Raw genomic sequence first — 22,021 nt, 5'->3', positions numbered from 1 at the left:
TACAAATTGGAGTTGAGAAATTTTTATGGTCGAATTGAATTCGATAAAATTAATCCGATAAATGAGCACCAAATCAAGACTTATCAGAATCGAGCACAACAATAGTTAATTTGATGCTAAGAGAGTGTAATTAACTCAATAATAAAATAATTAAGCTTGAATTATTCAAATCAATCAAAGATTGGAGAAAAGTTAGAATAAACACACAAATTTAGATTTATAAATGAATTGGACAAAATTTTATAGAAATCATTTATTCTGAACAAGAGATTAATCTAAAATTTAATAAAAATCATTTTACTGTTCCATAAATTGAAATTTGAATATTTCTTGTTACATTAGTGGTAAGTTGAGCTAAAAGGAGTGACAATTTTACTGTTTTGGCTTGGCTTATCAACTGTTATGGACACTTTTATAATGCTGAACTCTGAATAATTCGCGATGAGTAAAACTTATTTGCAGTCCTTGTGGAACTACTAGCTTCCCTAAGAAGAAGGATCACTCAAAAAAAAAAAAAAAAAAAAAAAATCAGACTTCACAAAAATAAATAAATTTTAAACTCCAAGAAAGTAAGTTGATTGGAATGAAAGCCTTTACCTGACTCTACAAACTTGAATTTCAGCTACAAGATGCCTGAAAAATTGCTGGCATCTTTTCGATTTGCTAGAAAAAGGTGAAAATCTATGCTGCCAGTTGCTGCTATCTTAAAAATAACTATTCTATTTTCTCTGCTATAAACATCAGCTTTTAAATACAGCAACACAGTTAAGCCTTATTCCTAGACTAGTTGGGATCGGCTCTGATCAATATTCTATCTTTAATATCCGCACTCATCAATATCAATGCAAATCAAAATTTAGCTAGAGAAAAATAATCATATACTTTATGTAGAAAACATCTTTACAAGAAAATTTTAAAGGTTAATTACTATATAATTCCTATGTTTTTATCAAATACATTAGTAAGGATCCTAGTTTTCAAAATTACACTATTTAGTCCATGCATTATAATTCTATTATACTATTAGGTCTAACGGTTAATTTTTCCACTAAGTGGTTGTGAAATATAAAAACCGACATGAAGAAAAATTCCTATCTAGGAACTAAACAATGTAAATTATAAGAATTGAGGTCCTTAGTCGTTCATTTCACCAAACCATGAGGACTGCACAATAATTATTTTTAAACATATTTTTGATATTTCACAGTCACTTGAAAAAACTAATGATTAAACCTTATAATGTAATAGAATTATAATGCAATAGTATAATTTAAAAAATCAAAGTCCAGCGACTGCATAGTAATTACCCCAATTTTAAAATCATTTGATACATGCAGAAAGGGGCTTTTATATGCGATTCAAGAAAACCCACCTCCAAAATGCAATTTATACTGGTATCATTTTTAAGAAAGCAGCAACTGGCATGCCTACAAATCCGATGATTAAACAACCTAGCCATTGTGATAAAGAGAGAGGTACTGTATTTGCATAAGTACCTATAAATTCCACTATTATAATTTGGAAAAGGACAGTACAGCCAAGAACTGCAATGAACATGGGGTTGTTTTGTATGCCTTTGAAAACATTGATTTTCTCCATCTCTCTTGAGCTTATCTCATTAAAAACCTGCAAAATGAAATAAAGTGCATTTATTTATTTGGTAGAAATGGAATTAATACCAACTTGAAATTTACTTTCTTGGAAATTTAACACAGATGTCCACCCATTGTCAACTATAGTTTAACAAATAACATATCCTATACTAGAAACACAAGTAAAACGAGAAGAGTGAAAGCTTACCTGACAAAAGACAAATGAATTGAATATGAAAGTGTTCAGGACAAGATCAGAATCAGGGCCATCTATATCAAATGTATCTTTCCATTTTTCTTGGAGAAGGTATATTACAATGAACTGATATAAGGACTGGCCTAAGATATTCCTCCACATCACATTACTAATAAATTTCCCTTGCTTCCCAATTGGTGCCCGTTTCATTAATTCATCATTTGGAGGCTCTGTTGTAAGTGCCAGAGGTCCTAGAATATCCATGATGATACTTATCCACAAAAGTTGAACAACAGTGAAAGGAACAGTCCCTAAAAATTAGTTCCACCCACAATCATTAGGCAATATGAAAACAGCGTTGTCATACAGAAGAAAGCGGGTTTTCTTACCTGTGAAACAAGCTGAAAAGAAGTTAACGGTTAATGTAACGAACAAAACTGTAAGATGGAACTGTACAAATTTTTTAAAATTTATGTAAATGGAACGACCCCATTTGACCACTTGAATGATAGTAGCGAAATTATCATCCAAAATTATTATATCAGCACTCTCTTTAGCCACCTGAAATTTGAATGAAGTTGATTAGTCAAACTATCATTTGTTTGAAATTATATTAAGAAAATCCATTGAGCAGACCAAAACCATGTGAATAATTTCCTTAGTTTAATGTACTACCTTAAGATCTCTAAAAATTTACGTTCTGATTCTATTTCTATTTCACACGTGATAGTTATTCTCAATATATTGTTATATACGGACTTCATAAAACCAATGGCCTCGGTGCTAAAAACAGAATGAAAGTCGAGCGCTATGAAAGAAATCAAGGAATTTTAATCAAATCAAAATGGCTAACCAAATTAGTATGCTGCGGGTAAAAGTCTATTTTCATCATTAAAACTCTGAACTTGCTAGATGAAGCAAGATCAATTTTGCACTTGGACATGATAAACTCACCTCGGTTCCAGCAATGCCCATTGCAAGACCAATGTCTGCTTCATAAAGAGCTGGGGCATCATTTGTTCCATCACCAGTAACTGCAACAACTTCTCCAAATGTAGTTTGCAACTTTTTTACAAGTGTATGCCTGTCTAGAGGTGAAGATCGAGCCATCACCTAAAATTAATTCACATAATGAGTTTTAGCTCAAACATTTGTTATTAGGACATTCAATTATTTATATAATGCACAAAACAAAAAGTAAAGAACACCTGAATTTTAGGAATTAGTTCAAGCATCTCTTCCTGTTTCTTCTCTCTAAAATCTGGACCTTCGATGGCTATACCATCATCAGTGAGAATCCCACATTGTTTAGCTACAGCTTTAGCAGTATTTATATTGTCTCCAGTAACCATTCGTACAGCAATACCAGCTGAATGACAAGCTGCAACTACCTGCTTAACACCAGGACAAACAGGATCTTTAATACCCACAATTCCTATACAAGTATACCCAGACACTGGGATAGAATTGTATAAGTCACTTCCCAGGTCCATATAGGCCAGACAGAGTGTTCTAAGAGCCTCACTAGCAAAGTGATAAATTATATCATTAAGATGATTACGCAGTTCTCCATCGAGGGGAACAATTTCACCTTTTGGGCCTATCACCTTGTCACAGGCAGCCAGAACAATTTCTGAAGCACCTTTAGTGTGGGCTCGAAAGCCTCCTCCAGGAAGCTTCAACAATACCACCATTCGCTTTTTTGTGGAGTTGAAAGGCTCAACTTTGACAATTTTGACTGCATGTCTCGCTGCCTGAAAATCCCCACCTAGGGACAAGCCAAACTCTAGTAAAGCACTCTCAGTGGGTGTACCCAATATATCGAGTTTTCCATCTTTACTAATCTCAGTTTCACCTCCAGTGTTATTAAATATTGATTCTAGAAGAAGTTTCACAACAGAGTCAGGTATTTTAGAGCACAAGCTTGAAGTTCTATCAGGTTGGCCTAGTTCCGCAATATTCAAACCAATGAATGATTTCACAACAGTCATATGATTGGTAGTCAACATTCCAGTTTTTCCACAACAGATAGATGTTGCTGACCCCATGGTCTCACAAGCTGCCAAGTGTCGGACTAGGGCTTTGTCATTCATCATCTTTTTCATTGCAAAAGTAAGGCTCAATGTCACAGCCAGTGGCAGGCCCTCTGGAATTGCAACAATAGCAATTGCAACTGCAACTGTGAAGTATTTTAGCATCTCTAAAGCTTCATTTGCAGAGAAACTCAAATGGGACCCTTCATGCCATATACGGCTAAATAGGCCTTGCATTAAAGCTGCCAAAATCACTATAACAAAAGCAATGCCTATCTTGCCAATGATGGTTGCTACTCCATTTACTTTCACCTGCAATGGGGTTTCATCATCTCCTTCACTAAGAGTTGCCATTAATTTACCCCACAAAGTTCTCAACCCAACAGCAGTAACCATCATTTTGCACGACCCATGTTGGACCTTTGATCCAGATTGCATAAAAGGATATGCTGAGTTTACCATTCCTATTCCACTCGTTAAACTTGATTCATTAATTAATACAGAAAATCCTGAAACAAAAAGCCCATCTGCAGGGACTTGATCTCCAACTGCAAGATGTACAATATCACCTGTAAGCAAATCATATATAGATAATTTCTGCCTAAATCCATTTCTAGTGACCTGAACGGTGATCTTCATTTTCTCCTTGTCCAAATCCCTAAATAGTAACGATTGACAATAATCACTTGTTGCTGTCACAAACACTACCAACAAGATGCTAGCAACAATTCCAAACCCATCATGAGCCCCTTTAGGCGATCCTTCTCCTGATATGCCAACTATTGCAAACACAAGAGCACAGACACCAAGTGTCATAAGAGTCATGTCATGAAGGGCTTCCCAAACAAATATCCAGAAAGTCCAAGTTTCACTCTTTCCAAATTTATTGATCCCATATACCTCTTGTCTGAGATTCAGTGAATCATTATCCATAGCAAGCCCACTAGCAGTTGAAGTTGAAATCTTTTGTGCAATGCCATTTACCCCACCATGTAACATTAGCTTGTTCATATCATGGCCTTTGACAATGGTTCCCAACTCTTCAGCACAAATCTCGAAACCTGCTGCCCTGACTTCTGCCGGTACAATATAGTCACCTGGGGGCACACCGGCAAACATTTCAAAACCAGTGACTGAGAATAAAAAAAAAAAAAGGTTTAAAGTAATAAGCTCTAATTTCTGATGATATAAGAAACTCACAATGGATAACTTGAAGTTGCGTGGAACCTACATATTAAAAACAACAGAAAAGTAAAATCCTACCAAAGTCACACAAAAAGAATATGGGAGATACCAGTGAGCTTTGGCTCAGCGGCAATAAAGTTATAAAAAGGTTTCAATTTCGGTTCCCTCGATCGCAACCGAATAGCAATCGTATTTTGGGCGCATCAGTATGACATTATGACATAGTGGAAGTGTAACAGTCAGCTGACGCTGTAACAAATTTTAAAAGAAAAATGTAAACATTACTAATGAAATACAAAATAAGTATTTAATGTATTGAAGTTTGCCATAATTATTTAATTAATTATTTAATTAGCTTCTATTTATAATGTCTATAAGATTTGTTTCTGTCATAAGAGGCAGTTTGATTATCAGCGGTGATTCTATTCACCAAGTTTGTAATATATTTAAATTTCATTAACCTCAAAAAATTATTTTTTCCCCAAAATTAATATTTTTTTATAATCATTTATTTATAGTTGTTTAAAAATAGTAACGTTCTATAGAAAATTATTTTAAATTTTTTGATTTATATAATAAATTAAAATAAAAAAATAATATGTTTACTTTAAAATATATATCCATATATATTATATGTCGGCTGTCTCTATTCTGTATATAAAAGTGAAAATTTTCTACTGCTTCCATAGTTGAAAGAATGAACTATAATTGAAAATTTTAAGGAAAGAATCAGGGAAAAAAAAATGAAAAGATGTCTGGAAATTGAACCTTCTTAGCCAAAATTCAAGTTTCTACTGGATTTAAGCTTGTTGAGAGTGGGCATTATATTAAAGGGAGTGAGAGGTGACTCTTACGGAAGTGGAGGTTGGTGGTGGCTGCAGGATGACTAGATGATAGAGGAATGGAGGTTTCATTTTAGGAATTTTGAGAGAAGAGGCGACAAAGAATGAAGGAGATAGAGATATAGGTGAAGGTTGACGATGGTTTGATCGGGTTTCGGTGTGGGGTTTTTAGCTTCCGTGGTGGTTTGGTGATAGGAGATTGTGGTTGGCGGCAACGGAGTGGTGGTTTGTGGCGGCGGAGAGTGGCGCTGGGCTGAGGAAGGCGAGAGAATTTGAATTCTAGGTAGAGCTGTTCGGGATCGGTTTAGTTTGGTTTGGAGTCATAATCAAAGCAGATCTAAAGTGACGATTTAAAGAAATTAAAATTATCAAAAAATAAAAATCAAACCAAATTTATTGGTGGCGGTTTGGGTTGAATTAATCCAATTTGCGGTTTGAAAGAAGAAATTAAACTTCCTCGAATATAGAAATAGAAAAGGGATTAATACGAATGATTATATAAAACACACATGATTATAGAAAGGGGAATTATTAAACTCAGAAAGCATGCTTTGAACCTAACCGGAGAGATCTGAAGGATTATAATGTACAGTACCAGTAGAAAGATGTGGTATTCCTTGAGCTGTATCCGTTAGTATCTCAAGTTGTTCAAGCTTTTGAGCAACGTCGGCCATGTCCGATGACCGGACTTTGTAACCTAATACAGCAAGTAATTCATCTATAGACCCACTATCTTGCTCTTCATTCCATAATTTTCCTTTCCCCATTGACAACGATTCACCTTTGCCGTCGCCACCGCCACCAACACCGGAACTTTCTTGAAGAACTCTTTTCCTCATTTTCTTGATTCTTTTTATTGGAAAAGAGTAATTAGAGAAACATAAGAGTTCTAATGGGTAATAATTTAGAAGGAAAATGATAGGAAGGAGAAGAGATGGGTGGAAGGTCCAATGGAGGAACAGGAGAAAGATTGTAGAATGGGAATGGAGAAGAAAAGGAAGAAAGGGAGGCCATAATAATAATTTATTATGTTATTTTTAAAATCTTTTTTGGGATTTTCTTTTTTTTTTTCTTGTAAGAAATTAATCTATCTATATTATATGGGGGATGTATAAAAATTTGGGTCCGGCCAGTGCTTGAAGGCATCGAAAAGAGCCTTGGCAGCACCGCAATGCTGAAAAAGATGCCTTCAATTTGTAATTGTGTACAGCTACTGTATACCCAAATTTTTATTTTTAGAAATTGAAACATGGAATATGCCATATAAAAAGAAAAAAAAAATATTTATTATTTATTTGTATCAATTATTAGGATATTACGAACATTACTAATGAAAAATTTAAATATTACTAATGAAATACAAAATAATTATTTCGTAGATTAAGTAGCTTTTATTTATGATATCTATAAGATTTGTTTCTATCATAAGAGGGAGTTTAATTATCAGCTGGTGATTCTATTCACCAAGTTTGTAATATATTTATACTTCATTAACCTCAAAAAATTATTTTTTAACCTCAAAAAATTATTATTTTTTTCTAAAATTAATATTTTTTATAATCATTTATTTATAGTTGTTTAAAAGTAGTAATGTTCTATAGAAAATTATTTTAAAATTTGTTGATTTATATAATAAATTAAAATAAAAAATAATATATTTACTTTAAAATATATATACATTATACATCATCTATATCTATACTATATATAAAAGTGAAAATAAAGGAAAATAATGAGATTTTCTATATTATAAAATTTAAAATACTCTAAAAATAACCTTAATCATAGCTAATTAAAAAATTTTAACACACATATATATATATAATTATATATATATAATTTGATTGGATTTTTTTTAATAGATAAATTGAAACACCCTGAATTTTTATTTTCAAAACTTTTAAATTTTTATTAAATCAAAAATCGCAAATTTTGGCCGCGTGGGTTGCAATTGTAACATAGTCCCAATTCGAGCCCAAATTTTCGAATTGGGCCTAAGCCCAAAACAATTCATTCGGGAATTTTCGATTTGAGGACAGTTAAAAATTTTCGAGAATAACGTGAAACACCAGGATTAATCTATTATATATATATATATATGAATTAATTATTCTAAATTAAAAATCATTACTATTAATACTTGTATTATTAAGTAAGTGGAGGAAAGGTTGCAAAACATAATAAAAATAATTAAAATAAATCAAACCGGACCTGGAAATTTAATCGATTTATCGAAAACCACACGAATAATAGGAAAAACTCGAAAACCGAACAAATGAGATCAGATCACTAATCGGACCGAACCGGTTCGAATCGAACCGGAATGGCCCAGCCCACTTTCCTTCCTTCCTTTTCTTTTTCCTTTCTTTTCTCTCCTTCTTTTTCCCTTCTTCTTCCTCGCGCGCGCGACAGTCTCTCCTCTCCCTCTCCTTCGCGTTTCCGGCCACCGCTCAACAAGATGAAGGCGGCGATCGGTTCTTCTGGCGATGCTGGTCACGTTTCCAACTTCCCCTCGCTCCGATTGGACCTCCAGCGGCGCGAATCGAGACCATCTCCTCCGACAGTCATACTCTTCGATCTCCGGCGACTTCTCGCCATTTCCGACGGGCTCAAGGTGAACTGAAGGTCTCGATTGACTCCTCTCCTCCACGTGAACAATTCCCCTCCATTGGTACGTGATTTTGCTTGAGTTTTGATGAACCACCATGGATGGCGGCTTGAAGGTGGCTGTGGAGGTCGATCCGGCCAAACGAGCCACTGCCTCATCAAACCGATGGTAGATTTGGACTCCTCGCGAAAATTGGAGTCAGGTGGTGGTGACCTTGCAATTTTCTGGGCGGTTTAGCTTTTCCGGCCACCGTGCACGGCGGCCGGCCGGCGGTGGTCCGGTGACCGGCCGACGGCACTCCGGCGAGGCCCCGAGAGACAGAATCCTCTTCCCTTCGCGCTGATCATGGAATCGTCGCCCGATTCCCAATGGGTACGTTCTAAAACTCAGTTCTCAATTTTTATATATAAAGAATTAATTGAATTATTTAATAGACTAAATTGAATAACAAGAGATTAACTTATTGGATTAACTTGAAAATATATGAACATTTATAGTCTTTTGTAAATAAATTCTCAACCTTTTCTAGTATATTTCATGAATTTTGTGATTTAGAGGGTGATTTGGTGTTATTGAGGTAATTTTTATTTATAGGCTAAGAATTGGATAGATGGCAACAACTTGTGATTAGAGAAATTGTAGTTTTCGGTTTAATTAAGTTCATATATATGAATTTTTAATTACTGTTGAGGCAGCAGCTAGTTTAGTTATTTTGGTTAAATTTTGCTTAATGAGTAGCAAAGGCTATAGTGTATTGAGTTACAAATTCAATTCGTGCTAAGACTTGATTAGCTAGAGTATACCTATTTAGTTATGCTTAATAGATAATTTAAATAGGACGTTTCCTATAATCTTGCTTGGTGAGGATAGTGATTCACGGATTATTAAGTTGTTACATAAGATTCTAGTTAATGTTGGTCAAAGAAATATGAATCATAACTTGTATGATTATTGAAGGTATATATGATTGGATAGTTTAAAGAAGTAGAATGTGGAGATTAAACAAATAACCATTTTCATTTAATTGCGTATTTATTTACTTATTTGTTTAATCTTAGTAAAGCTATGAATATTTTTGTATTAGTAGTAAACTAATTTGTATCGATGTTGAAACCATGGATTAAGTAAAGCTAAGGTTTTGTATAGATGGTTAAATAATTATTTTGTTACTTAGTTGGAGGAAGGGAGAATAAATTGATTGATTGCCCGACGGATGGGCTGTGTGCTTTAATTGATAAAGATATAATGATATTGTGATATGTGAGCAGGTAAATAGTCCAATTTTTAGGGGAGGTGCTGCCGAAATTTTGACAAAAATTAAACTAAATTTTAATTAACAACATAATTAATAAGTTTATTTAGATTAGTTCTATAATTTGGTACATAATAAATATAGTGCTCTGGTTGTTTATAATCTTTATTATTCATTTAACTATTTACATATTCATTTATTTATTTTATTATTGTTGTTAATTGCTAATACTATTTATTTATTTATTTATTTGCATTGATTTTGGATGTTTAATTGTGCATTGTATTACGATGTCTAATTGAATAATATGTCTGAATTTGAATGCAATGTTTGATTTATTGTGTTGTGATATTGCTGTGCTTTGTTTGTGTGGAATTGGGATGAAGTGGGTCACCATGGGTTTGTGAGACTGTTTCTGTTATACGGATCCTGATTCTGATTTCTGTTATATGGATCCTGATTCTGTTTCTGTTAGCCGGGTAAATGGGAGATCGGCGCCCCCGTGTGCACCTACTGTTACCGTTACTGTTAACCACAGGTTGGCTTCTTTATTGGGCGCACCGGATAATCTAGATTTGATCGCAGCCCGCAGGGTGGCCTCCTGTTGTGAGCGCCTGATGATCTAGATTTGATGGAGACGACCGGGTTGCCTCCTGTTGGTATGGAAAAGAAAAGAGAGAATGGAAAGAAAAATGAGAGGGCTGGTCAAGTGAGGATTAGACCGGTCGGCCAGTATGGGGGATCGGCTCCCTGGTGCACATGTGAGAGGATGAGCCATGCGGGAGGACGGCTCATCGGGGGTTCGGTGACTCCACTGACTAATTTCCACGTGATGTGATTATATGAAGATGTTAATAATTGTGAGTGCTGGTGATATGCCATTTGTGTGACTGGCTGTGTGAGCATATACCTAGTCGGATGACTAGGTTGATATATTTATACAATGGTGTGAATGCTTGTGTTGTGCAATAATTATTATTCATTAATAAACTCACATCTCTTTTGTTTAAATCTTTCAGGAAGTAGCATTTTCTAAATCCCAGCTATAACTCTGCTCTTCACTATAAAAAAAGAAATTCGCTAATTTTCGTATTGATCAATTAAATAGATAAATGTCCGAAGACTTATATGTATACATCCGTCAATGAACTCCGCAGTTATAGAATTTGTATACTTTTAAGTTGTGTATTATTATAGATGGAATAATTCTGTGAGCCTGTTTTATTAAATATAGTGAAATTTGTAAATGTTTAAAATTATATTGAGATAGCAAATTTGTAGTGTTTCAGGCTTACTACGGGCCTCGGAGGCCTTAAGCCTACCTGGGCCCTAGTGCCGGTCCGGCCCATGGAAATGGGTCGTGACAAAGTTGGTATCAGAGCTTAGGTTAGGGTTCTAGGACACAACTGCGGAGTATAGGAATTTCTTTATGTTGGGATCGGCCGTAACCAACATAAGGAAGGAAACTTGTGATTTTCCTCTCTAGGGATGGTGGACGCACTAGACCCTATGAGGTGGGAAAATCCACACCTATTGTGTAGATCAATAGACTATAGGGAATAGAGTAATACCTGAAGGTAGTGGATTGGCCTGATCACCCAGTACACTATTTTTCATGTGAACTCTATTCCTGTCAGTGAGTAGAATAGTGTAGAGAATAAATAGGATTTTCATTGGTATGGTAGATTCATGAACAGAAATAATAACTTTGGGGCAATAAGAAATTTGTGTCTAGTTTTCAACACAGCTACTGAATTTCTTTAGAGTTTGTTCAAAAATATAAACTTTTTATTTTTGTTTTTGTTTTCATTTTATCTACCTAAAATTTTAAATTTAAACCCCCATTTTAATTTTGAATTCAAATTGTGTTATGATAAATAAATTGAAATTGATTATTTATTTAGAAAATTATTTTTGGAAGCTGTCTATTTATATTACGGGCCAATGGGATTAGATCATAAAATGAAATGGTTACTAGGATAGTAAAATTTTGAAAGAAGTTTGGAAAAAGAAGAATAAGACTGGTGGAGATAATAATAAGTAAGTAGACAGTTAGATTCAAGTTCAGAACATGAACGCTGGAAATGTTGGGTAGTCGATTTTGGTATAGAAGTTAAGTGGCAATTAGATTTGGAGTATGTGATTGTTTAATGTATAAGTGAGGAAGATAACAATAGAAATGAACTTGGATAGTTTAAGGGTAAGACATAATAGGTAACAAATTGCAATATATATATTAGGAGTAAGTGGTAGATAAATTTGAAGAACTTATAAATACCTTACTAGACTTGAATAAGGGAAAGATTGATTGACTAAAGATAGATAAAATAGGTAAGTTGAATGTGAAATTGACGTAAGGTAGTGATAAGTAGATGCGAATCTTGAGTTAATAATTCCACGTAGAGAATTGAACCTTTGTTTAATTAAGGTTCTAATTAAAATGTTAGAACCGTGGGTTGTAAATTCTAATCTAGGCCATGAACAGGAAGTGAGAGGTTAGTAGTAAATATAAACTGGACAATGAGGAGTTATTGAGATCAACTTAATGTAATATTTGGATGGTAAGGTAGTATTAGGTTGAGAATTAACAAAATTCAGTTGAAAAATCAGTGTTGATAGGTATCAGATAAAGGTGAATATTTAAGATAGGTAATAAATACTAAGTTAAATTATTGGTGATTAGGCAACATTAGTAAAATGAAAGGTTATCAGATGAGATTTAGGTTGAGAACGGAAGTGCGAATTACTAAGAGATATTATTATGAAAGTTAAATTTTCGTGATGAATATTAAGGCGACATAAGGAATAAGCGTTGGAAAGAGAAGTTGGTGATTAAGTGGAAGGAGTGAAAATTCTCACAGGATTCAGATAGCTAAGGGATGCAGTGATTTAGGAGCTGTATAACAGATGAACTAATCTATAGTAAAGATATTATAGAGACAATCGAATTTGCATAAATGAGAAATAAAAACAGTTATTTCGAAGCGGCCTGTGATATAATGGATAGCGGAAATTACAGATGATTTTGCCTATAGTTTTGAAGTGAAGCAACAAGTTTTCAAAAGTTTTGATTACTAAGGGTTTTATTAAATAACACATGTGAATTGAACGAGTTAATTCTTATGATTGTAGGTAAATCATAATTACAATTGTTTGCCTTTGTAAATTATGTTTGGCCTTCACAGAAGAATGTCTAATAAAATTTAAATTTTCAAATGAAGTTACATAATTTTGAGAAAAATCTATGATATATGATATGTACTTTTCTGTTAAACCTGATTTTATTGTCAAATTTTTATTCAAGAAAGATTTTCTAAAGAGTTCAGTAGCTGTCTAAAGATAATGATTGGAGATTTAGGTAATAAACTCAAATTCTTGTGAGTGTTAGCTAGGTGGCACTAAAAATGATGGTTGGCGAGAGAATTACAATTGGAATACTTGACCCTTTTCCTTCCTAGGTTCACATTATGTACTCTCGAGATGTGCCCTTGGTGTTGGAAGTAATTTCTTATGGCTTTGAAATTCTTTGTGTGTTCATTCTTACTCTCTCCTACTAGATTTCAATTCGAGGACGAATTGTCTTAAGGGGGGGAGATTGAAACACCCTGAATTTTTATTTTCAAAACTTTTAAATTTTTATTAAATCAAAAATCGCAAATTTTGGCCGCGTGGGTTGCAATTGTAACATAGTCCCAATTCGAGCCCAAATTTTCGAATTGGGCCTAAGCCCAAAACAATTCATTCGGGAATTTTCGATTTGAGGACAGTTAAAAATTTTCGAGAATAACGTGAAACACCAGGATTAATCTATTATATATATATATATATGAATTAATTATTCTAAATTAAAAATCATTACTATTAATACTTGTATTATTAAGTAAGTGGAGGAAAGGTTGCAAAACATAATAAAAATAATTAAAATAAATCAAACCGGACCTGGAAATTTAATCGATTTATCGAAAACCACACGAATAATAGGAAAAACTCGAAAACCGAACAAATGAGATCAGATCACTAATCGGACCGAACCGGTTCGAATCGAACCGGAATGGCCCAGCCCACTTTCCTTCCTTCCTTTTCTTTTTCCTTTCTTTTCTCTCCTTCTTTTTCCCTTCTTCTTCCTCGCGCGCGCGACAGTCTCTCCTCTCCCTCTCCTTCGCGTTTCCGGCCACCGCTCAACAAGATGAAGGCGGCGATCGGTTCTTCTGGCGATGCTGGTCACGTTTCCAACTTCCCCTCGCTCCGATTGGACCTCCAGCGGCGCGAATCGAGACCATCTCCTCCGACAGTCATACTCTTCGATCTCCGGCGACTTCTCGCCATTTCCGACGGGCTCAAGGTGAACTGAAGGTCTCGATTGACTCCTCTCCTCCACGTGAACAATTCCCCTCCATTGGTACGTGATTTTGCTTGAGTTTTGATGAACCACCATGGATGGCGGCTTGAAGGTGGCTGTGGAGGTCGATCCGGCCAAACGAGCCACTGCCTCATCAAACCGATGGTAGATTTGGACTCCTCGCGAAAATTGGAGTCAGGTGGTGGTGACCTTGCAATTTTCTGGGCGGTTTAGCTTTTCCGGCCACCGTGCACGGCGGCCGGCCGGCGGCGGTCCGGTGACCGGCCGACGGCACTCCGGCGAGGCCCCGAGAGACAGAATCCTCTTCCCTTCGCGCTGATCATGGAATCGTCGCCCGATTCCCAATGGGTACGTTCTAAAACTCAGTTCTCAATTTTTATATATAAAGAATTAATTGAATTATTTAATAGACTAAATTGAATAACAAGAGATTAACTTATTGGATTAACTTGAAAATATATGAACATTTATAGTCTTTTGTAAATAAATTCTCAACCTTTTCTAGTATATTTCATGAATTTTGTGATTTAGTGGGTGATTTGGTGTTATTGAGGTAATTTTTATTTATAGGCTAAGAATTGGATAGATGGCAACAACTTGTGATTAGAGAAATTGTAGTTTTCGGTTTAATTAAGTTCATATATATGAATTTTTAATTACTGTTGAGGCAGCAGCTAGTTTAGTTATTTTGGTTAAATTTTGCTTAATGAGTAGCAAAGGCTATAGTGTATTGAGTTACAAATTCAATTCGTGCTAAGACTTGATTAGCTAGAGTATACCTATTTAGTTATGCTTAATAGATAATTTAAATAGGACGTTTCCTATAATCTTGCTTGGTGAGGATAGTGATTCACGGATTATTAAGTTGTTACATAAGATTCTAGTTAATGTTGGTCAAAGAAATATGAATCATAACTTGTATGATTATTGAAGGTATATATGATTGGATAGTTTAAAGAAGTAGAATGTGGAGATTAAACAAATAACCATTTTCATTTAATTGCGTATTTATTTACTTATTTGTTTAATCTTAGTAAAGCTATGAATATTTTTGTATTAGTAGTAAACTAATTTGTATCGATGTTGAAACCATGGATTAAGTAAAGCTAAGGTTTTGTATAGATGGTTAAATAATTATTTTGTTACTTAGTTGGAGGAAGGGAGAATAAATTGATTGATTGCCCGACGGATGGGCTGTGTGCTTTAATTGATAAAGATATAATGATATTGTGATATGTGAGCAGGTAAATAGTCCAATTTTTAGGGGAGGTGCTGCCGAAATTTTGACAAAAATTAAACTAAATTTTAATTAACAACATAATTAATAAGTTTATTTAGATTAGTTCTATAATTTGGTACATAATAAATATAGTGCTCTGGTTGTTTATAATCTTTATTATTCATTTAACTATTTACATATTCATTTATTTATTTTATTATTGTTGTTAATTGCTAATACTATTTATTTATTTATTTATTTGCATTGATTTTGGATGTTTAATTGTGCATTGCATTACGATGTCTAATTGAATAATATGTCTGAATTTGAATGCAATGTTTGATTTATTGTGTTGTGATATTGCTGTGCTTTGTTTGTGTGGAATTGGGATGAAGTGGGTCACCATGGGTTTGTGAGACTGTTTCTGTTATACGGATCCTGATTCTGATTTCTGTTATATGGATCCTGATTCTGTTTCTGTTAGCCGGGTAAATGGGAGATCGGCGCCCCCGTGTGCACCTACTGTTACCGTTACTGTTAACCACAGGTTGGCTTCTTTATTGGGCGCACCGGATAATCTAGATTTGATCGCAGCCCGCAGGGTGGCCTCCTGTTGTGAGCGCCTGATGATCTAGATTTGATGGAGACGACCGGGTTGCCTCCTGTTGGTATGGAAAAGAAAAGAGAGAATGGAAAGAAAAATGAGAGGGCTGGTCAAGTGAGGATTAGACCGGTCGGCCAGTATGGGGGATCGGCTCCCTGGTGCACATGTGAGAGGATGAGCCATGCGGGAGGACGGCTCATCGGGGGTTCGGTGACTCCACTGACTAATTTCCACGTGATGTGATTATATGAAGATGTTAATAATTGTGAGTGCTGGTGATATGCCATTTGTGTGACTGGCTGTGTGAGCATATACCTAGTCGGATGACTAGGTTGATATATTTATACAATGGTGTGAATGCTTGTGTTGTGCAATAATTATTATTCATTAATAAACTCACATCTCTTTTGTTTAAATCTTTCAGGAAGTAGCATTTTCTAAATCCCAGCTATAACTCTGCTCTTCACTATAAAAAAAGAAATTCGCTAATTTTCGTATTGATCAATTAAATAGATAAATGTCCGAAGACTTATATGTATACATCCGTCAATGAACTCCGCAGTTATAGAATTTGTATACTTTTAAGTTGTGTATTATTATAGATGGAATAATTCTGTGAGCCTGTTTTATTAAATATAGTGAAATTTGTAAATGTTTAAAATTATATTGAGATAGCAAATTTGTAGTGTTTCAGGCTTACTACGGGCCTCGGAGGCCTTAAGCCTACTTGGGCCCTAGTGCCGGTCCGGCCCATGGAAATGGGTCGTGACATAAATGCATATAGATAATTAAGCATTTGAAATTTTACATTATTATCTTATTATGTCTAATTATTTTTTATTGCAGTATATTATTATATAAACTATTAGTAATAATTTAATAATTTTAATAATTTATTATTATTATTTATTGTTTTTATTTTTATTTACTATTATTGTAATTATCTTCAACATTATTATTTGAAATAAATATGTGTAAATATGGGACATTTGAAATTTTTTATTTTTTTAAAAATTTATTTTAAATAAATATATTTAGATAATTAAAATTTTGACTTAAAAATTTCTTTAATTATAAATTGCACTCTAATTTGGTTGGCCAAAAATTATGATAAAAAAATATTATTTTTAAACATCTGTTTAATAATACTAATATCTTATTTAATTCAAATCATATTCTTTCTATTAAGGAATATAATTTTATTAACAAAATTTTTAAATAATTTCATGATTTTAATTGACTAAAAACGTAAAAATGAAAAATATTATTATTGATAAATATTTAATTTGTTTAATTAGGTTAGTTTCTTATTCTATTGTTAAAATATATTTATTTACTAAAAGAGATTATAGTGAAAGTTATTAACAAAATATATAAATTAATTATAAAACGTAAAATAAAAGTTATATGATGATTTTTTACAAATTAATTTGGTGCTTAAATAAAAATAAAAGTAACTAGCATGTAATAAGAACTATATGGATTCGTATGTTAAAGAGAATATAAATAACATATTTCATATTTAAATTGCTATTGTAAAGGAAAACAAATATATGAATTTTTTTTTCAATGAAGTATTACAGTGCAAGACATATAATTAAAAAAAATATTTTCCTCTACATATAAAAATCATTATATTTATTTTAATCTAAATAAGAATTTATATTTTAATTATATAAATAAAAAAAGCTAAACGAGTATAAAAAATAAACATGTAACCAATATAGTCAACGTATATATCATAAAAAAACTAAAATATATAAAAATAAATATATCCTTAATAATAATTTTTAAATTTTAACAGTAACCACCGTCAAAATTTTACCAAACACTATCATTATCGTCTTCCACTCTGGTGAACATCTAAACGGGCCTAAGTCTTTCCATAAAAAAAAAAAAAAACACATTTTTTACCCTTAATTTCATAAAAAGACCAAGTTATCCTAAATTTTTTAATTAACATATCCTGCGTTTCAACTCATTTTTCTCTCCTTCTAACTTGCTTACTTCTAAGTGGCTTACAACAAAGTATTAAGAAATCCTACCTAGATTGAATCTACAATCCACTTATAGACCAATTCAACAGGATAGAGAATTTTTATTAAAACAAAGACATTTCTCGCCATTGTCACGACCCATTTTCGTGGGTCGGACCGGCATTAGGACCGAGGTAAGCTTAAGGCCCCTAAGACCCGTAGTAAGCCTAAATTATCCAATCTGTCTACCTATCTTTCCCAATTCATCAAAACAGTAAGCCTCTATACAAACATCTGGCCCAATCTCAATTAACACGTAATATATAACCAGAGCCTATTCACAATAAATTATAATCACATTATGGGTTTACTAGTTCACCTGCAGCTAATTACATAATATTTAATTTATAGTGTAGTGCTAACAATAAGTCCAATATTAATACACAACTCTATAACTGCGGAGTTCAATAATAATCTGATAATAGAATAATTTATACATCCAAAATTAAATAACAAAAATATAAAGTTTACATTTATAACTCTGCAGAGAAGATTGCAGAGCTTCAATCGAATCAGCTGCTTCCTAGTACCTGGGAGGTTTGTTGGGGGGGTAAGTTTTGCAACTCAGTGAATAATAATAAATAATACACACCACATACAGTCAAGCATAATGCACCCTATTATACTGAATGAACACACAACAGTCAATCATATGGCATCACATCAGCACCCACAAACAATATCACCTTCAAATAATCACATCACGTGGAAATTAGTCAGTGGGGTCACCTAAACCCGATGAGCCGTCCTCCTACATGGCCCATCCACTCACATGTGCACCAGGGAGCTAATCCCCCATTCTGGCTGACCGGTATAATCCTCACATATATATATATATATATATATATATATATATATAAAGAGAGAGATTAAAAAAAAAAAAAAAAAAAGACCGGTTGTGTGAGGATTATACCAGTCAGCCAGAATGCGGGATTGACATATATATATATATATATATATATATATATATATATATATATATATATATATATATATATATATATATATATATATATATATCAACAGGAGGCAACCCGATCGTCTCCATAAAGAAGCCAACATGTGGTTAACGGTAACGGTACGTGCACATGGGGACGCCGATCTCCCATTTATCCGGCTAATCATAATCAGGATCCATATAACGGTAACGGTCTCACAAACCCATGGTGACCCACTTCATCCCAATTCCACACAAACAAGGCACAACATATTCACAGCACAATTAATCAAACAATTCTTTCATCGTATTACATCAAATCCACCCAAATATACAATTATACAATATGAAATAAATATGAGTTTTACTATAAAAGTATATATAAGGTTTGTAAAAAAATGTTATGCAAATGCATGTTGATCTGCATTATTTATTATTACTCACAGTAATAGAGAGCGAAGTTCTAGCTTTGATTCTGTCCTAAAGGAGCACTAGATGGACCCAGGCAATCTAAGCAAAGTAAGAATGATTTATTCATCACACTACTAATCTTAACCTATTTAATTTCTATCAATAATATACTATCTATAAATAATTAAATTTCTATAATAAATTTTATTTACTACTGAAATTCATTTTATTTTCTATCGAAATTTCGGCAGCATCTCCCTTAAAAATTGAACTATCCACCTGTTAAAATATCAACAATTTATTTAATAACTAAAAATTACACAGCCGGTCAATCAATCAATTCAATTTTCTCATCCTCCGTCCGAATATCAATATCAACATTACCTTTAATTCTCAATTACTCATTTCATTCCCTTCTTAATATTATTATCAAAATTACTCAATAAATTAATCAAAGGATTTTAATTGAATCAACATTTATATTATAAATCAATACTGACAGTGGCAAGGGAAGGCGAAGATGGCGCGACTCGCTGGAGCTGCGGCAGGCTGGCGATGGCGCGACGAGGTGGAGGAGCAAGCGGTGGCGATGGCGCGCGGCTCTGCTGCTTTGCCTCTGTCTCGCCAAGAACGCAAGCGCAAAGGGACTAGAACGAAAGAAGAAAGGAAGAAGAAAGAAAGAAGAAGAAGAAGAAGAAGAAGAAAGAGGAGGGGGAAGAGGTGGCAGTGGCAGTGTGCTGGTGGTGCTACGCGGTGGTCGGAGGCGTAGTGAATGGGTGAGAAAGGATGAGGCGCATGCTGGATATAGAGGAAGAAGGGTTTCTAGATGGTTTGGGTCGAACCGGTTCGATTCGGCCCTAATTTTCGATTTTCAACTGGTTTTCAGCTTTTTCAATCGGTTTTCAGTTCGATTTCTTATAGTATTCGCATTAAAATATTAATATTAATTTCCAGGCTGTCAATTGATTAAATTTAATTGGATAATTTTTGAAAATAAAAATTCAATTTATTTCAGCCATCCGAGAAAAAAAAAAAAAAAAAGATAATTTCGAAATACTTTCAAAAAATATTTAGTTTATTTTGTTTAATCCATGGGCGGGTAAGTAGACGCTCTCTAGGCAAAGTTTTCCATCTTTGATAATGCCGCTGTTGGTACCTACCTTCAAGCAGTTGGACATTCACTCCCGAAGTGGAATTATTTTGACCCACAGCACACAGTGCCTGAAGAGCCTTTGTTGTCTCTTCCTCACTAATATCACATCGGTTCATTCCAGGCCTGCAAATTTTACAAAAGCATATAAAAATCAGGCACACAGATGTTTATAATTGCATTATGGATTAAGTATATCTTGCCACATAAAATTTTCTTTCAAACAAGTTTATAAGAAAGAAACTGATAGGACCCTGATTAATCACAATAAGTTAGAAGAATTCTATTGAAAAAAATCAAATGCCAAATCTTTCCATTAGAACTAACCGATATTCATCTCCACAAAACACATTAAGAAAAATGAAAAACAAAACTCAAAGCCAGTTCAGCATACTACATTGCCGCTTCTCCGGAAGTTGCTCAGGATTTCCTCCATAGGGTAACAACCGCCAGTTCTGACAGCTATCACAACAGACCCATTTTTCTACTGCTTCCATAGTTGAAAGAATGAACTATAATTGAAAATTTTAAGGAAAGAATTAGGAAAAAAAAAAATGAAAAGAGGTCTGGGAATTGAACCTTCTTAGCCAAAATTCAAGTTTCTACTGGATTTAAGCTTGTTGAGAGTCGGTATTCTATTAAAGGAGGTGAGAGGTGACTCTTATGGAAGTGGAGGTTGGTGGTGGCTGCAGGATGAATAGATGATAGAGGAGTGGAGGTTTCGTTTTAGGAATTTTGAGAAAAGAGGCGACAAAGAATGAAGGAGAGAGAGATATAGGTGAAGGTTGACGATGGTTAGATCGGGTTTCGGTGTGGGGTTTTAGCTTCCGTGGTGGTTTGGTGATAGGAGATTATGGTTGGCGGCAAGGGAGTGGTGGTTTGTGGCGGCGGAGAGTGGCGCTGGGCTGAGGGAGGCGAGAGAATTTGAGTTCTAGGTAGAGCTGTTGGGGATCGGTTTAGTTTGGTTTGGAGTAATAATCAAAGCAGATCTAAAGTGATGGTTTAAAGAAATTAAAATTATCAAAAAATAGAAATCAAACCAAATTTATTGGTGGCGGTTTGGGTTGAATTAATCCGATTTGCGGTTTGAAAGAAGAAATTAAACTTCCTCGAATATAGAAATAGAAAATGAACTAATACGAATGATTATATAAAACACACATGATTCGAATAGCTATCGAAAGTTTTTAAATTAATTTTTTAATCTATATTTTGATTATGATCCAAAAATATCTAATAAGACATTAATTATGCAATTTATTGGTATAACATTTAAATATTGGTTATTTCTATATTTAGTACTAAAAAATTATAATAATTATAGTTCACATGAATTTTTAATAATTGAATTTTTTATAAAATAATTATATAATTTTCCTAACTAATAAAATTATGGTGTAATTATAGGGCAATAAAACTTAAGCAAAGCAAAGAAAATTCTCATTCAAAAATTGAATTAAATTATTTATTATTTAGAACTTCAAATACACATATGGTTTGATTTGAACAGTTTTAACTTCAAAATTGTAACTTGAATCAAAAGTTTGGTTTTTCAATTTTTAGAAATTAAATCAAATCATCAACTTCTAAAATTTT

General features: G+C 33.6%; 1 protein-coding gene and 1 long non-coding RNA gene across 6 annotated transcripts; both read right to left on the bottom strand.

Moving 5' to 3' along the window:
- Nucleotides 1-281: 281 nt before the first annotated feature.
- Nucleotides 282-6,983, bottom strand: LOC105638585 (calcium-transporting ATPase 2, plasma membrane-type). 5 transcript variants are annotated; one of them, XR_016320643.1, is made up of 8 exons: nt 6,444-6,983; nt 5,022-5,048; nt 2,997-4,918; nt 2,743-2,901; nt 2,178-2,349; nt 1,801-2,099; nt 598-1,626; nt 282-501 (listed from the first exon to the last, which is right to left on the bottom strand). XR_016320643.1 is itself a non-coding variant. In XM_089720792.1 (7 exons), the coding sequence occupies exons 1-7, from the start codon at nt 6,685-6,687 to the stop codon at nt 1,387-1,389; spliced, it is 3,063 nt and encodes a 1,020-aa protein (XP_089576918.1). In that variant the 5' UTR covers nt 6,688-6,983; the 3' UTR covers nt 282-1,386. The 5 variants fall into 5 exon arrangements, 3 of the variants coding, with proteins under 3 accessions (XP_089576918.1, XP_089576920.1, XP_089576919.1); XR_016320644.1 differs by having other exon boundaries at nt 282-485; XM_089720792.1 differs by having other exon boundaries at nt 282-1,626.
- An 11,189-nt stretch (nt 6,984-18,172) lies between these two features.
- LOC149497043 (uncharacterized) lies at nt 18,173-21,476 on the bottom strand. The gene is made up of 3 exons (XR_016320381.1): nt 20,823-21,476; nt 19,776-20,551; nt 18,173-18,457 (listed from the first exon to the last, which is right to left on the bottom strand). It is a non-coding gene; the product is annotated as an uncharacterized LOC149497043 (long non-coding RNA).
- Between the last annotated feature and the right edge of the window lie 545 nt (nt 21,477-22,021).

This window comes from Jatropha curcas, chromosome 4 (genome assembly GCF_041381405.1).
Source record: "Jatropha curcas cultivar XTBG-Jc1 chromosome 4, XTBG_Jcur_1.0, whole genome shotgun sequence".
NCBI classification, from domain to species: Eukaryota; Viridiplantae; Streptophyta; class Magnoliopsida; order Malpighiales; family Euphorbiaceae; genus Jatropha; species Jatropha curcas.
The sequence above is the reverse complement of the archived record's forward strand: the minus strand, read 5'-3'. Positions and strand labels throughout refer to the sequence as shown.